We start from the raw sequence: 18,441 nt of genomic DNA, 5'->3' as shown, positions 1-18,441 counted from the left end.
AGATCTTTTATGTTCTCTGCATAATTTCCATATTGACAAATTGGTTTGGTTTTGGTCTTGCATTGTTTAACGTCCTATCAACAGATAAGGTCATTTGAGGACGGCTTACGCTGTGTGCGCGATGCATGTGTGTGGTGAGTGTGTGTTTTGGGAGGCTGTGGAAGGTTCATGTTCATCTTGTGATAGCGCAGAGCTGATACAGACTTTAGAGTGATACCTTACCGAAGCATATTGCTGAAGACACCCAGCAGGACACCCCACCTGGTCACATTATACTGACATCAGACATACCATTTTCCCACTTTAAAAACTGCTGAGCACTAAGCAGGAGTAGCATTTTTATAGACTTTTGTATGTCTTGGCCAGGGGACAAAATCCAAAGTCTTCCTACAAGGGGCGAACAGTGCTTTCTATTTACTTCACTTGTGTCTGCAAATTTTTATGCTCAGATGTGAATGACGTGTTGTTCACCGTTTTTTTCTTCTCTTTTTTGATCTATTTATACATTTGTAAACAGTTTCGTAAGCAAATATTATCAAATAACAACAGCAAAATATGGTAGGATTGAAGGTCTGATATAGCAACAAGAATGTAACCTGGCGTCAAAGATCACATTCTAACTGATTTTCACATTTCTGACACAGAAACATTTCCAATATTGTTTTTACAAAATGAAAGCAATAGAAGCAATTTCATGTACTAGTATATGACATAACATACCCATATCTATGTAACAGAGCACACAATCAGTTAAATTTAATTCACTGACTCCGCTAAGGATCTAACCCAGGACACTGAAGGATCGAGCTAAAGAGAAGTTTTCTCTAGCCGGGTGGTATATTGTGTACCAGGTTTATATTTGTAAGATTTATTATGACATTCAATGGAAAAGCATCAAAGGTCCTCTGGGTTATCTTGGCAATTACTGGTAAAACTAGTTAAAAATCATACATATGCTACATACCTTTTCACACTTCCTGTTAGACTAGACAACAACTCATAAATATGAATTTTCTTCAAAAAGGCAGCCATTGCTATGGTTACTCTGGCAACCTGCAAGCATATAATTGTTAAAATGTGAAATATGTAAATTTTCAGAAATAATATGAAAGCCATTCAGTGATGGGAAATTCAAATGTTATGTAATGACTGAAAAGAAGTACTACAATGTATGTTCTGTTACTGGAAACTTTTACTGTAACAGTAGAAATGGTTGAAAGAGTACTTCAACTTTCTAAAGTGTATCATTTTCTGTTACTTTATAGTGAGGTCAAATCGGGTCTAAAAATAATTTATAAGCAACATCTACAAAATAATTTTTGAAAGCAACAAAATTCCTAAATGAAAAAAAATACAAAAGAGTGTCATCTAAAATAAAAGAAATGAAATAAATATTTGTTTCAAGAATAACATTCAAACATACCTGTTTATTCATCATGCATTCAATAAGTCTTTTATAACAGCTCTCCTGTGCATCTTTTGATTCTTCCTTGACCTTTTGACCTTCGTCACTTTCGACCTTGGCCTTTGCACTCTGCTGTGGGTGTTTGCCTAGGAACCACTGCATGCCACTGGTAAAGCGTGTTGACTGGTCAATGGCACGTATAATTTGGAGTTTGAGTGAGAAGGACATGTAAGGTGCCACAAACAGATCTAGTAGCTTGTGTTGGATGTCCATGCTCTGTAGAAACAATATCATTATTATACAATTACTGACATTTCAGCAGGTGTACACAAGAATTAATCATCCATGTAACAGCAAATTCTTTGCAAAGATCATGATTTCAATTGGAAAGTACTAGTGTTGGTGATGGATACTTGGTTCCTCATCTGGATACCCGAAGACATTCAGGGCAATTGATGAAACTTAATATTTAACTGAACAGAAGTCTTGGCATGAAAGGTTATTCATGTTTTAAAATTAATAACGATGTTCAAGACATGAAAATTCCTGTCAAGTTCCATGATTCTTAATTTAATATCATACCACACTATTATTACTAATCACACAGTCCATTTTTTTTTTTTTAATTCTATTCATTTTTGTTTAATTAACACTTGAGAAAATTAATCAATCACTATAAATTTGTGAATTCAGAATATTTCCATTTAAATATTTTCCCAAGACTTGTCAAATACACCATATTTATCCTGTTACAAGCCCCACACATAAACATTTACTTAAGGGCCTACTGCATTGAAAGTGAGGCAGCATTTGTTAGTTTTTACAGGCTATTCAGTAAAATATATATCCTAATGGAGGATTGCAGAAAAAAAAGAAAAAAGAAAGTCTATGCATGGTGGGAACTCTGGACCACATAGCTTATTATTATGATAATGTTTGAATTAAATCACCTGTGGGACGTCCCTGTTGGACAAATCTTAGTCCATCCATTTTCTATTGAATAGCCCTAAAAAGACATTAATAACAGGCTTCTTACCAGAGCCCCACTCGATTTGCACTCTTCTCAGAAGAGAAGCCTTCTAAGAAGATTGCATTCCGTTAGATGTAAATCGAGTAAACCGGGAGAATATAACCCAAAATTAACAAGTTTTTAAGTTTTCTCAAATACTATGATACAAACACATGCATGTATGTGTCATATATCCTTCTGTAGTGAAACTCATCACTCGCCGCCATCTTGGAAGAGAAATCTTCCAGCTTCGAGACGGAAGAGGTAGAAGATCTTCCAGAAGCAGAAGAGCTCCAAATCGAGTGACCGGAAGATATATTCTAGAAGGAGAAGAGTGCAAATCAAGTGGGGCTCTTGCCATGACAAGGGCTTGTTGCCAGATAAATATGGCAGAATCTTATCTACCTTCTGTCCATTTTACTTTGTCCATATAACCATTTTTCTGCAACACACCGTTCTCTCTAATACAATAACCTGAAAACAAATTGAGTCAAAAATCAAAGGGAGATAATCCACTTACCAGACACTTGAGGACAATATCCCGACTACAGGTACACATACTCCCAGCCAGTTTGATACCCATCTTGAGGTGGCGGACCTTGTGGGCAGTCTCAGGCTGTGCCATAGCCTTGACCAAGTCCAGTCCCTCCAATGTCCAATCTAGTAACTGGTCAAGTACATCTAAACACAAATAAACCTCAAATTAGAAATTCTATTTCAATCATCAACTTTAGTAGTAGAAACAATCTTTATTTGTTGTACAACAATTATCAATAATAAAGAAGGCTTTTTGGCCTGGATGGAAACAAGCAAAGGTACCTTGGAAAAACAAATGTGGCTGCCCCGAATAACTCCATACATTTTGCCATCTGATCAAGAAAGCAAACTCCCTTACATTGGTGAATGGCAGTTTTGTTGCACTGCACAATTGCAACCGGACCAGCCAATGGCATTTAATATGATATTTTATTACCCAAATGAAACATTTTCTCATTAATCCTCTATAGAAGAGTATACCAACCTGTTCTGTTTTCTCTGTGTAGCAGATAAGACAAGCCCTTCACCAGGAGACTGGGGACACTTTCTAGTGCTTCAATCCACCTGTAATATCAAATAATGATACCTTGTTACTTTCCTTTTTGTCAAATTTACAAAGCCACAATTATCAACAAAAGGCCCAGTAGTCCTGTACCTATCATATGTTTTTCAGCTTGTGAAGTACAGACTTACACCCCTAAATAAAAGCCTTCCTTTTCAGTAAATGTCACACATCAAATATCACGGGGATTTTGATAGTCTTCCTGCTACAATTGACCTCTGTGTCATTAAATTCATTCATAAAAAAAACTTAATAGGACTTCGTCTAAGCAGGCTTTGGGCAAAATATCATGACACTGTGTCTTTGAATACTCAAAAAGATTTTTAACATATTTGAATCATGCAACTTTGAAAGTACAAATGTACACTGTATTAGATCAAGGTCATTCATTTGAACAAACCTTCATCCAAGTATGCTACTGGTCCAATATCGTTATCATAGTGCTCTCGGTAATTGAGAAGCAATTATTTTAAAGGAAAAGTTAATGTAAAACGGACAAAGGATCCTGTACTACTGGATAAACTCACTTGTTTCGGACAGGTTAGGAAATGAATTGCTAATATTCAAAGCAGTTAAACTTTTAATACAAATATGACTGACCTGCCATGATGGTCAGAAGAGGAGAACTCATCCACAAGTTCCAGTAATGTTGTTGCCTCAGACGGTCTTTCTGTAGCAGGTTTGTCTGTAGCCTTGTCGGTCTGCTGTTGAAGGGCAGATAACTCCAACTCATACTTGGTCAGTGTGACGTCTGGCAGTGCCTATATATGCAAAGCAAATGCAATAAAATTTTAGTAAAATTTGTTAATTTATCGCAATATGCAGAACAATCAACATTCTTATTTAGAATTTGAAAAGGAAATGGGGTATGTGAGTTTCCTTCAGCTTCATTAACAAAGGTAGTGACTGACTCAATATCAGAAGTTGAAAGTCCACAGTCTGAAACACTTACCTTCAATTGTCGATGTGTTATTTAGAGTAAAATATCTACATCAATTTTCAATTTTTTTTATATCATATAAAACACTTGATATCTGTTTTATTCTGTCTAGACAATAAATTGGTCTTTCAATGTGTAAACTGAAAACTGAAAGTGCCCTCTGAATTAATCTGAGAAGATTGGTCACCCTTATTAAGGCAGAACGAGACTGCAATGAGTTCAATTACATCTGAACAATTATATTCAAGATTTTTTTTTTACTTTTACAAAAATGAATATTCAGGACTCTGAATTTTTAAGTACATCTTATACATACCACAAGTTTTGTCACTTCAAACTGGAACGGGTTGAAGGAGATAGTAGCATAGTCGTCCACCATTTCGTACATGTCCATATTCTGGAAACAATAATATAATATCACGTGAAATACAGAGTTATCTAGATAATTCTGCTATGCAGATATTACATTGTAAAGTGGAGTTAAAAATATTAACTAACTGATATAACAGGAAAATTAGCCCTGTTTGAAAAAAAAGTGTTCGAAGAATATTGTATTAAGTGGATGTCCCTGTAAACTCATATGACAAAGTGTGATCTTGAAAAAAAAGGTCATAAGGAGAAAGAGTAGTCTTTTCAATAGAATGGATAATATTGAGTGTATGTTCTTGAAAACAGGTCATAATCAAAAAGGAAAAACAAAGTGAGATCTTGAGAATCTGTCAACTGCTTTGAGACTGCTATGCTGCTGTGATGTAGCGATACATAAAACTCCAAATTATAATAAAAACAAAACTCCAAATCTTTATCATTAAATATAAAACTACAAATTATTATTAATATAAAACTCAAAATCATTATTATTATAATTATTATCTTTACACAGGGACATAATAACAATGTGTTTTAAAACGTTTGAACATGAACCAGAATTATTAGATAGATACACTTACCGACATCATGTCATCACCATCGATTTCCATTTCATCATCAGAAGAGATATTTTCATACGTATCATCCACCTCCTACAGAATAATACATTATATAAAACAAAAAATACAGCAGTTGTAATTTTACTTCATATCTTATATTATGTTGATTTTATGGTATGTGACAATGAAGGAAGTGTATATGTTTTGTAAGTCAATAAAAAAAATGTCCAGGTTTCCCAGACTTGACAAATTAAAAAAATAGATGTTTTGATGAAGAGAAACGTTTATACCTGGATTTCTCCATCAGAAGAAAACATGGGACCCGGTGACTGATCAGGAGTTAGCTGGTCAAAGATGGGCTGGCCCACCTCATCGATGATCTCCCCTGCAAAACAGAGAAATTATGAACATACATTTATAGATAAGTCTTACCACTTCTTCTTATAGACACTTAAAATTCCTTTTCCTGTTACATTTCTGTTATTTTCGCAGAGATGTTCATCACAGCATCATGTGTTTACTAATCATCCAGGACCTATGGAAAGATAAATATGGTATGATTTATATCGGAAGAAATATTTTGAAAAGACCTCTAAAAAAAAAAAATTTTTTTTTTTATTTATTTGTCAGATTTCTGTGTTACCTGCTTCCATGATTTCTTCGTGGGGTTGTGAAGGTTCCCTAAGGGCCTCTCGTGGCTCCCGAGGTTGTCTGATGATTGGGATCGGAGATTCCTCTGGCTGGGGCAGCTCCTGGGGAGGGGATAGCGGAGTCTGTATAGGTGCAGGCGACCTTTGGTGCACTGGTGACTTTGGGTGAACAGGTGACCTTGGGTGAATTGGTGACCTTGGATGCATTTCTGAAGGTGTCCTTGACCTTGAAACTGGAGATCTAAATGGTCCTGGGGATCTTGGGGAATAAGACCTTCTTGGAGTTCTTGAACGCGACCTGGACCTCCTTGGTGACCTTGAATATGACCTTCTTGGGGATCTTGAATATGACCTTCGTGGAGATCTTGAAAATGACCTCCTTGGAGATCTAGAAGATCGTCTTGGAGATCTTGAGTATGATCTTGATCTAGAATAAGACCTTGACCTAGACCTTGATCGTGATCTGGAGTCTGACCTAGATCTTGATCGTGATCGGGAACGTGATCTTGACCAATTCCGTTTTGAAGGACTTCTTGGCCAGTCCCTAGGACTTCGATCTCCATAGTCTTTTGTTTTATCTCTAAACCCTGTATCACGTTCCCTTTCTCGTTCACGAAACTTTTCCCAAACCTTCTCCCTTCGTTCTTTTTCCCCCATTTCCCTCCCTCTGTATTCCCTATCCCTAGAACTCTCTCTAGATTGGTCATATTCCCTTTCTCGACTATTGGAATCTCCATGTGGCCTGTAGTCTTTTTCATATGAACCCTGAGACCTGTTTTCCTCATAAACATCTCTACTCTCATAGTTCTCACGTTTCTCTGATGAAAAATCCCTGGGAGGCTCACGTCCATCGAAGTGACCTCCATCACGAGTGTCAATGAGTCCGAGCTTAGGACTCTGAATGAATTCTTGCATTATGTCTCTATGTTGGGATGTTGGGTGAAGAGCTCTGTCAAATGGAGCTTCCACACCTCTGTACATGTCAGATGGGGGTTGTCCGGGGATTTGTGGTGGGGGGATATTAGTCTGTGGGGGTGGCACTGGTTGAGGGGGTGGATGTGTGAGATTTGGAGGGGGATGAGACATGTTGGGGAGAGGCTGAGGCTGGGAGTGTGCAGCTTGCTGCTGTTTCTGCTGAAGTTGAACCTGTTGCTGTATATAGTCTAAGGGGTGTTGTTGTGGAGGTTTTGACTGCGCCGCCCGAGGGGGCGGAGGCTCCCACTCAGACCGCGGAATATCGGCTGTTGTTGACACAGGTCTTGCTGGTGTTTGCTCCCAATCTGGACGTGCCATCTCTGTGGACCCAGCACTTCTTGTTTCAATAGCTGATAAATAACATGAAATAATTCCAACTTAAAAAATGAAGATGATACACCACTGATTTAAAAAAGCTTGAAATATAGAGGCAGTGCATGATTAACTTTTTATTAGATGCAATAGAAATTGAAGTTGGTATTAGCAGAGAGCATGTAGCTTTTGGTATTGTATAAAAAAATTATAACAGCTTATTCTTGTTTTCAATTGATCATCATTACTCTTTGTCAGACATGTAGCATCTTTAAGAAATATCAAGTTAATCTTGCAATACAAATACAGAAAAACAGCATACCTGGTATGGTAGTCGGACCGAAATATTGGGTATATTGATAAATTAAATGTATGATAGGATTTACTGCACACTGTGTACATAGCTTACGGTTCTTTTGTCTGACTTGTGGAGGTGGTGGGGGTGGTGGCGAGGAGTGATCTGGCTTCACCACGGTCAACGTCCCATAGATAGCAATGGTGATGGTGGTGTACCATCCCTTCAGTATCAGTCCATCTGTCGGAATCTGTAGCCAAACACAACAGTTCATGTACAAATAATGAAAATACAAACTATTGAATAAAGGTCAAACAGACAACTGATGTATTACTGGTAACTTCAGTGTGGCTTGGTTTAGTATTGTTTAATGTCCTATCAACAGCTGTAGTCATTTTAGGACGGCTTTGGTGTGGATCACATATAGAAAGTCTTTATCATTCTGGTGAGTGAGTTATAGGGGTTCAAAACCTACGTGGGGCAGTTGCCAGGTACTGACTGTAGGCCGGTGTTTTTTTCTCCGGGTACTCCGGCTTTCCTCCACCTCCAAACCTGGCACGTCCTTAAATGACCCTGGCTGTTAATAGGACGTTAAACAAAAACAAACAAACAAACCAAAGAGTTATAGTGAGTTACAATGCATGTTCATAAATACATATTTATACAGAGCATTAAATAGTTCATCAAAGCACACTCACCTCTGCTCCTTCTGCTCGTAGCTTGATATCCACATTCTGTTTGTAATCTAATCTGAAAACCAAACAACTGGTTTAACATTTGCATACTGGGGTAGCCATTCACCTGACAAACATATAAAACACAAGTACAAACTTTAAACATTCTTGTACAGACCACCTCATCTTTCTTTTCCTTATTTTTCTTCTTATTTTGTTGGTACAGTACAATAATTTAGGTTTATCAAATGACTTCGAAATACTGTAAACATGGAAATGTATGCGAGGGGGAAATTTACGCTAATTACGTAGAGTCCTTTTGATCGCAAGAATTTCCCCCACACGTATAATTTCCCCCCCACATATACTTTTGATATCAATTTCCGTAAAATCTTACTTCAAACGAATATGAATTGATTGCGAAAATTACCCCGCCGCATATAGTTAAGTAAACTTTGCATATCGAAATCGCGAAATTCATTCCACACAAAAATTACCACGCTTACAGTAAGAAACAGTATACTTTTTTAAAATATCAAATATTCATTCATTTTTTTGTCAGAACTATTTTGAAATCATATCGGAACCCACAATATCATTTAGACTGGGACACTAATAATACTGAGCTGTCCTATTTTTGGATTGGATGAATTATGCAGATATTTGTGTTACACATAAATATCTACTGTATGTGGTCACAACAAGGATGAAAATGGTATTCAACCATGGACTTCTAGACTTCTACAATATCAGTTGTGTAATTTTTAAATACAGAATGTTATGATATGAGTTTGAACATGTTGTATGAATGTTTGTTTTGTCTTTTGTAAAAAAAACATTTCTATCCATAATAAATAGCACTATAGCTAGAACCTGATTACAGATTTTGTTCTCTGTGACAGACACCACAATTACATCAATCTAATTTGTGTTGCCTTGTACAGTCCACAGGTATTTCAAATAATAATTGCATATACACAACAACCTATTTTTGTTGTTTCTTAATCACTATAAAAATTTTTTGGTCTTACACTCCAAGTCTTTCAAATGTTGCAGCATTCGGCTTGCTCAAATTGTTGACAAATAATTCAAGTTTAAAACTGGAAGGATTTGTGGCACTGCAAAAATGAAAAAAAAAACATTAATATAATCAGGGCATCCAGTTGACACTCAACTTTTAGCAATTTCAAAAGTCAAATCACCATTTCTCAGAAATCTGAAGGGTCAAAACATATCTTAAAAAGACATCTCCCTTCAAACTCAAGAGTCAAATATGACTTTGGAGGGAGTCCAAAACATACCTACTTTCATTGGTCTACTGGATTCCCTGATAATTATGAATTCGTTAATCTTATAACTTTAAAAAATGTTTTAAATTTTCACTTTAAAGCCTCTCTATGCTTTTGCTTATAAATGAAAATATTTTATCAAGTTAAACCTCATAATCCCTTACAGATTCAACTTCATTTAATTTCTGTCAAATCTGGTCAGTTATGTCAACAATTCATATACATGGTATGTAAAGTATGACTATGTAATAAACATCTAAAAATAAAATGTGCACGCCAGTTAACAAACCCTGATGATCAACAGAAAATCATGGGTTTGTTTATCAAAGGCCAAGAATTAAAGATTCGCTACCAATTGATGCTGGCATTTCACGTTTAACCTTTCTTTATTTTTTGTCTAACAGATTCACATTGACTATGTAAGTCGTAAGCACCCCCCCCCCCCCCCCCCCCCCCCCCCCCCCCCCCCTGCTCAATCCATTCCTTTTCTTTGTCTTTGCAGCAGCAACAATATGTCTGATTGACTTTGAGCTTCTGATGCGTTTGAGCCCGTCTTCAATTGCCAGTCTGCCTTTCTTCAAAACAAACCAGTTTGGGCATGCGTGCGTGACATATTTTCTGTGGCTTATTTACATATAGAGAGTGGAGTATGGGGCGCCGTTTTACTATTTATTCCCATTTGGTGATATCACCTATTCAAATGAGTGATATCACCTATTCGAATGAGTGATATCACCTATTCGAATAGGTGATATCACCTATTCGTTTCATTAAGTGATATCACCCATTTGAATAGGTGATATCACTCATTCGAATAGGTGATATCACTTATTGAAACGAATAGGTGATATCATCAATTCGAATAGGTAATATCACTCATTCGAATAGGTGATATCACTTAATGAAACGAATAGGTGATATCACCAATTCGAATAGGTGATATCACTTAATGAAACGAATAGGTGATATCACCAATTCGAATAGGTGATATCACTTATTTGAAAAATGAATGAGTGATATCACCTATTCGAATAGGTGATATCACGGATTGAATAGGTGATATCACCAAATGGGAATAAATAGTAAAACGGCGGTCCATAGTGATATCACTCATTCGAATAGGTGATATCACTTATAAAATTTCATAAGTGATATCACCTATTCGAATAGGTGATATCACCAAATGGGAATAAATAGTAAAACGGCGCCCCATAGTGGAGAACCACATTTGAGATTCCCCATAATCAGTGGGTAGTTTTTCGGTTTTAACTGCAATTATGATAAACTTTCATGGTACTGATTCTCATAATATATCATTATTAGGGTATATCTTCTATAGTTCAACATATTTTTGTGATTTTGTCAAAATTTATATGTTACGAAAACAGGGAGGCTTTAAATATGTCATAAAACTGCTGTAACAAAACCTATTTACTAACTTGCTGACTCAAGAAAATTAAATGTAGATCGAGATAAATCACATGAATCATGCAACAATAATAATTCCCATTTAAAGATATGTATAATGTTGGGACCTACCCGAGTCTGACACCTCCAGGGACATCTGCCTGGACTCTGGTTTGCAGGGGGATCACTCGTACTTCATGGATGATGACTGGTCGAGGGAACTGGACCAGGTCAAGATTTAATTGCTTAAAAAATATAATTATTCGGTTATTAATTATTTTTTGTAGCTTAAGTAAGCTGAGGGTGTGTTCGTTTTTTTTTTGGGGGGGGGGGGGGGGGGGGGGGCTGCACCCTGTCCACCACCCGCAACAAGAGACACCTTTCATGATACCAATATATTTAAAATTAGAATAGATACATTCTGGAGTAATCAGGATATTGTATACAATACTATAGATCAATGTTCCAGTATCAGAAATCGACTATTCACAAATATTGGAAATCGAATTATGAATATTTGAACTATCTATGGATATCCATAACTATTGACCATTTAACGCTGGCTTGCCATTCGCCAGAACTCAACTGGTATTAGCCTTTCAAAGCAAAATTTAGACTGTGAAAATAAATTTTATTTGCGGAGTCATTTGTCAGTTTGTCATGGAGCAAGTTGCAGGATATGGTAGCAGGAAACATGTCATGTGCAGATGTGCCAGAACCCAACCGTAGAATTTCCATTTTGTTTTAGGTCGAGAAGCATCCAGCCTATTGCAAGTTTTTGCATGTGTATGCTATACATTTAATCGCGGTGCCTCACCTCGGCTCCCTGCCCTTCATGTGAAAATGTGTCGAAAAACAATAATTCTAGTTCGGGCCCGGTCTCCGCCATGTTGGATGCTGTGTATAACCTAAACTCCAACGCTATCATTCGTCACTGTAGATAATGATGGTTTCAAGTGCGTACACTATACCATAATAATCCACTTCCGGTCGAGAGTACAAACACGAGGTAGCACACCACAAAATTTGCCGACTAAAATCATGTGTGTGGGTGAAAATAAATTAATTAATACAATTATAATATTTTACACATGTATCACTTTTGAAACTCTCCTGGAAGTCTTTTGTATATTAGCCCTTATCATATCAATAATGCCGCAGCCAATTCCCAATTTTGATACTTCAAAAGATTAGGTCGAGACCATTTTAATTAATAGGAGTCAAAATTAGTATTGATCTCTAAATGGTTTTTAAAATATTTTTACCGACTTATATATCATCTAACATGTTAGTTATCAATATAAAATGTACAACTGTTGATAATTCTGGATCATGAATAAAACAGGGACTTTAAATCTCATTAGATATGCTGATATAAACTATCGCTTATAAATTTATTGTACAGCAATTGAAATTCAAGTCGCATACAAGAATACAGTCGGGGACGTAAAAGGACACTTCATATAGTCCCTTATACAATATATCAACTTTGTTTTCGTTGGTCTGGACGGACGCGTGCGAGGGATTTTGTTATATTGTTGAATGTTAATGTGGAGAGTATAAGATCACCTAGCCTTGATTATAGCATACTACATTTATAGTTCGTGCTGTCGGTGATCTCAATTTTCAAGCAGTGTTATAGCAAAGTTGGCGGTAGGATGTTTGCCTCGAGAGCGAGAGGTCCCTACATGTAGTTCGAACCCAAGCGTGGGAAGAGTATTTTTTGGCATAGCCGTATAATATACTTTTGGTCCCGGTATGACGCAACAGGTGGCGTTACTGGTCAAGATGAAGTACAAATGTATATGATTGGTCAATGTAGCGGTAAATGCAAAATGCAGATATGCAGTTAAAAACAAAACAAAGTTAAGATTGAATGCAAGCTGAATTAATAAAATTATATTCCTGATTCAAATTCTGCCTTATTATAAACAAAAATGATTCAAACCGATATAATTTTGTTATCCGTGCTGAAACGCATTAGTTCGTTAATTTTTTTCACCGGCAGTTTTACATTATTACCACCAGCATTAAAACTATGCCGTTTATCTTTTTTAAAGATATTTCTTGTTATTACTCCTTCATATCACAGATTTGGTGCCGTTGACCACGTGTCGATGTCGAAGCTACATTATTGTACGGGAGATTGAGAAGCTGCTCAGTTTTGAGCTAATGACCCTTGGTTGTCTTCGAGGGCGAAGAAAATGTGAAGGAGGAATCCTTGTAAATGTGGATAGTCACCTATAGCTAATTACTAGCTCTAGTTGGAATTTCAATTTAGCCTAGTAATAGGATGAGAGGTCGTTAGTTCGAGTCCCGGCTGCCATAGCAAAGTCAGCCTACGAATAGATGCACGGTCGACGCTTTTTACCTCTGAGAAACGGACCAGTCTGTGCTGTCGTTGTTACAGATATGCTTTTAGTCAAACACTTTAATAATTACCCTTTGCGCTCTGGGTGGCATTGGACGGACCTCCCGTATGTTGTTCAGTGAGGTAGCCACCAGCTACTACAAGGAGACTCCGCCTCAAAGGACACTGGCTGTACATGTGCACGGGGCGATGAAACCAAACAAACAAGCCAACTAATTCATTAAAAATAAATCTGTCACGCGTCACATCTCCATTACATCTATGCTACAAGCAAACACGGCCTCGTGATCAGTGGACACTTATAATTTCATCAATCTCATATGCGTAGTTGAAACATCGGACCCCACCGATTACCTGTTCTGTAGCTAATGGAGAAGAATTGGATATTCTTTTTGAAGAACCATATATATATATTAATAACAATGCTTATTTATGACACTGGTATAAAACCAAAACCATCCACTTTTCTTTGGGTGTCCGGGTGTTCTATTATTGAAACAGCTTGAAATCATATTCTCGCGCGCGCAAAAAAAAATGATAAAGGGGCTCATAAGGACATCAAGATAGTTCGAGTGGGTGATTTATTAGTCGTACTTCAATGGTACACATCATATAATTATACAGGTTTTCAGAGATTGCTCATGCATACAATTCATTTAATTTACTTCGAACTAATTGATTATACTTCTGTATTCAGATGTTTTGTTTGCGTATTCTCTAGGGGCGCTAGAGAATTAGAAACCAAACTGATGAGATATCTCATAAGGACAGGAGCTGACTGGGACCAAAAAGACAAGGCACAAACCACAGAGCCTGTATAGAAGTAATATATAACTTCACTAGGCGATCTTAATTTAAAACTGCTCAAATATTTCATCGATATTTAATCTAATGACGACCACGACCACGACCACGACCACTGTGATGATGCTATACATTATTTTGTGTGTGAACGAGAGGATGTGTTCTGATCTTTATGTAATGTCAAAAGAATCCTTAGAAAATAATGATAAAAAAAATAAAAAAAAAACACAAATCAATTAACTGAACACTTTGACTTACAGTAGTATTCTGAATACATGTATTAGCCCATCTTATGCGAGAGGGACATGCTTTTAACGAAAAAGACACGATAAATAATTTTTCTTCTTTCTTTTTGTTTATTAAGTTTTAATTTTGCGTTGAATGGTGCCAATATATTTTGTGTCTTTTGTGCAAACCTATGATATTGCAGATGGAAGACATTGCTGTTAAACTTTACTCCCCGAGTTTGCCATAACCTTTATGGTAAAAATTCACATAGATAGATTTATCGTTCAGAATATACAAATGTATTTTAAGTACTTTTGAAAACCAATATTGAACATTGTGACAATTTTTTTTTTAATTGTGTGTTTTTTGTTTTTTTTTTTTACATCTGCAGATTTTGACGAATTTTGTGTTTCCTCCTAGGTATCAATATTTTAGGCTACAAGCACCTCTGCAAACATAAGTATGGTGTAGTTTAATTCATTTAACCTTTTTAACCTTTTTAGCGACTATTGTCATCCAAAGCTGCAATGTCTGTATTTATTACAATCTTGGTGTCTTATTAATTGTTCGTTTGAACCTCAAACTCCGCCTACGAAACCCTTCTATGAAAAAAACGTCAAAAAGAGGAAGTCGCAGAATGTGTATATAAATCGAGAGGCAAGAGTTGCGACGCATCGTACATGTATCTGTAAGATAGACCGAGAGATGAGGGCCCTCCCTTTTTCCCCTCTTTTTTTGTGAACACCAGAAAGACGCCGAAACCTATGACGACAGGAAATTTACATGAGAGAGAGAGAGAGAGAGAGAGAGAGAGAGAGAGAGCAACGAAACGCCACCTATAGAAGCTATTTCAGTTGATGAGCTGACATGGACTATATTGCGTTTGGATATTGTACAGAGTACATGTGTTATCATGCATGCATAAAAGATCAACAAAGATGTTCTACTGGAAGGTACCATGTGTGTTCTACTGCGTTATACTTACCAAAAACCACCGGTATACGTGAAGAAAATTGCCTCGCTTACGGAAAGTGCTGTCGGTACACAAGAAGAAAATTGTCCCGTTTACCGAAAACGTCGTCAGTAAACAAGATAAAGCCTCATTAATGGAAAAAAAGAAAATAGTCTCATTTATGGAAAGTGTCGCGAGTAAACGAGAAAAATGCTCCGTTTACGAGAAGAGCCGAAGATAAACGAGAAGACAATTGTCAGAGTTACCGCAAGTATCGTCAGTAAACGACAACAATGCATCATTTTAGCCGAAGGTAAACAATAAAGAAACATTGCTTCGTTCGTTACAGAATGTGCCAACAGTTGCCGAGTAGGTAAGGCGTGTGCATATCGAATGCATCTGCCGTTATCACGTCATCAATATTTAATTGCATTCGGAAAACTGTAGATCTTATGATAAATATATACCTATTGATGTAGATTTAGTTCCCTAGGGTGGATTGAATATTGTATTACTCATTACACCACATGTTCACTGTTTAGTTCGTAAAAATAGTAGCTGTTTATGGATACGCAAGTGGCAAAACAAAATCGCTACTAAAACGAATTTCTAACTGAAAATCTACAAAACAGTGGAAAATACCACAGGCGCTTGCATAGAAAATTAGAATTAAAAAAAAAAAAAAAATTATATCAGTGGTATGTTAGCTTAACAGATTACACATACCACTGTCAAATAAAAAAAAAATGAAAATCACACATATTCTATGCAAGCGCCTGTGGAAAATACGAACAAAAATAAATACCACCATGTTCAAGCTGTCATATGTGTGATTGCACTACAGACGTGCTTATTTTAGCTTAATCGATTTTTTTAACATACAGAAACTGCCGTTAGCGCAATTATAATTTAACTGAAGGTTTTCAACGCGAAAAGCGCTGAAATAAGATCACCGCTAAAATATTTTATGTTAGGCATTGAATAAGATGATATTCATGGTATTCGTCCTCACACCCAAACTAAACTAAAAAAGTGAAATAACATGTCATATTCTTTTCTTATTCTTATAGCAACAAGGGTTTAGATTAATTTTTGTTTGTATAGAACGTGGAAGTGGAGTCGTGGTATAAGCTGCGGGCGCTTCTGGCCGGGCGATTAGGTGCCATAGATCGTGAGTCCGAAGTCCGGTCTGGGCACGAGTCATAAAATTGTCTTCCTTTGTCATTTTTTTGCTATGTATGTATTGCTAACGTTCTATTATGATATCATTTGGTATATAGTCAAACCAAAATGACCTGTCGCGTTGACCTTTTCGTGGAATATTCAAAGTAGGTAGTTCCATTTGTGCACATGTGTTATAACAAAGCATATTGATTAGGAATACTACTGTGTCCAGCAAGGTGCTGTTTTGGACCATTCGTTTTTGTTACAATTTTATATTGACAACACAGGGATTGTATCATTTATTTTTGATGCATGGTTTACACATATTTAAGTAAATATGTGATCACTTGTTCATATGTTAACAGTTATGTCGCTAAATCTAGACCAGTATAAATACAAATGATGCAGCTGATGATAAGGTTTGTTACATTATAAACAACAACATACTGTAAACGTACTTATTTTAGCGCAATCAAATTTTAGCGCATTTGCAGATTTCAGCCAGTTAGCGCAATGATGAATTAGCGCATCCACAGAACTTTCTATAGAAATGGAACGTACAAAAAAGTAATTAGCGCAATCATAATTTAGCGCAAGGCTTCCAGCGCGAAAAGCGCTAAAATAAAATTACCGCTAAAATATGTACGTTTACAGTATATACATGTATATATACAAAGCACCTATTTCCCCTAAATGACTATAGACTCGTCTGTAATCAATATGCTAATCAAAGTTCCACACGACAGGTCATTCTGGTCGGACTATATGTGTTTTTGTTTAAAGTAAGAAAAGTAGACCTATTTTGTTTATATAAAAATGTTGGTTGTGTCACCAATATACTACTATATGAACTCAATGGAGTGTCGTAAGCGTTTAGCCTTCCAGGTGACAGGCTTTATTACTTTATATTTTGTTTACCGTTTTCTTCCTTTGTACACGCTGTCCTCGGTTTCCATAAATTTTTAATTCAAATGAAGCTTTTATATAATTTTTCTTTCGTTTTAACTTTCCGAACTCTATCAACAGATGAAGAGTGATATGGCTACAAAGATAGGAAAAGACGCGGGAATTCGCGTGAATTATAATATTTTTTATGTATCTATCATGTATCTATCATTATGCTATATCAGGTAGGTGCATTTGAACTCAACAAACAACAACACGTATACATTTATCTTAATCACATTATAACTATATTAATATTCCGTTTTATTACAAGGAAGTAATGGAGAGCATTGGGGCTGACGACGCAACGTTACACTTTTCGGAGCAAGTTCATTCCATTTTACAGTAGCAGGATGCTCTTTTTTTCTGATGCTTACAAAAAAGAAGAAAAGTTGGATGTTCATTACTAACTAGTCGGTTCTACTGGGGACATTATTCATTCATCGTGGCCAAAATATTCACATATTTACTTTTAATTCTTTTGACTAAATACAATAGTTTTTAGCAAATATTTTTTTGTAGAAGTTTGTCAGTCAGAAAGTATCTGTAATCCGACGTAGAAATTTTGCCTGCAAGTTCTAGTATAGTAAAGGATCAGTCACACTACACCTTATAGCGCTAACGGACTTCAAACGTGTAAAATAAGTGCAGCCAAAGGTTTTACGCTAATGAAAGGTGCTCTCGCGATCGATGTACGAGACTGAAAAACGGACAAACATGCCTGAACGCACGACAAACACACAAACGTACAATGAATGCACGATCAATGCATATATAAAGGATGTAAAACGTCCAATTAACGGACATCATACATCGTATTAGTAACGGACTTGCAACGCATAATCAGTATGGGGAACGGACGACAAGGTATTTGTTTGGTTGGTTTGGTGTATTTTGTTTAAAGTCCTATTAACAGCTAAGGTAATTTAAGGACGGCCTCCCGTGCGTGCGACATGCACGCTTGTGTTGAGTGCGTATGTGTGTTTTGGGAGG

The 18,441-nt window shown here is 36.5% G+C and overlaps 1 protein-coding gene across 1 annotated transcript in view; it reads right to left on the bottom strand.

Moving 5' to 3' along the window:
- LOC117338428 (protein virilizer homolog) overlaps nucleotides 1-11,911 on the bottom strand; it is a 38,451-nt gene extending 26,540 nt beyond the window's left edge. The window contains 14 exon segments of the mRNA XM_033899782.1: nucleotides 965-1,053; nucleotides 1,424-1,681; nucleotides 2,935-3,095; nucleotides 3,436-3,515; nucleotides 4,114-4,274; nucleotides 4,770-4,850; nucleotides 5,404-5,475; nucleotides 5,673-5,767; nucleotides 6,026-7,357; nucleotides 7,729-7,864; nucleotides 8,313-8,364; nucleotides 9,320-9,406; nucleotides 11,117-11,229; nucleotides 11,802-11,911. Of these exon segments, the coding sequence (XP_033755673.1) occupies nucleotides 965-1,053; nucleotides 1,424-1,681; nucleotides 2,935-3,095; nucleotides 3,436-3,515; nucleotides 4,114-4,274; nucleotides 4,770-4,850; nucleotides 5,404-5,475; nucleotides 5,673-5,767; nucleotides 6,026-7,357; nucleotides 7,729-7,864; nucleotides 8,313-8,364; nucleotides 9,320-9,406; nucleotides 11,117-11,229; nucleotides 11,802-11,873 (2,789 nt within the window). The 5' untranslated portion in view covers nucleotides 11,874-11,911.
- Between the last annotated feature and the right edge of the window lie 6,530 nt (nucleotides 11,912-18,441).

This window comes from Pecten maximus, chromosome 11 (genome assembly GCF_902652985.1).
Source record: "Pecten maximus chromosome 11, xPecMax1.1, whole genome shotgun sequence".
NCBI classification, from domain to species: Eukaryota; Metazoa; Mollusca; class Bivalvia; order Pectinida; family Pectinidae; genus Pecten; species Pecten maximus.
Note: the sequence above shows the minus strand (reverse complement) of the source record. Positions and strands in the feature narration are given on the sequence as shown.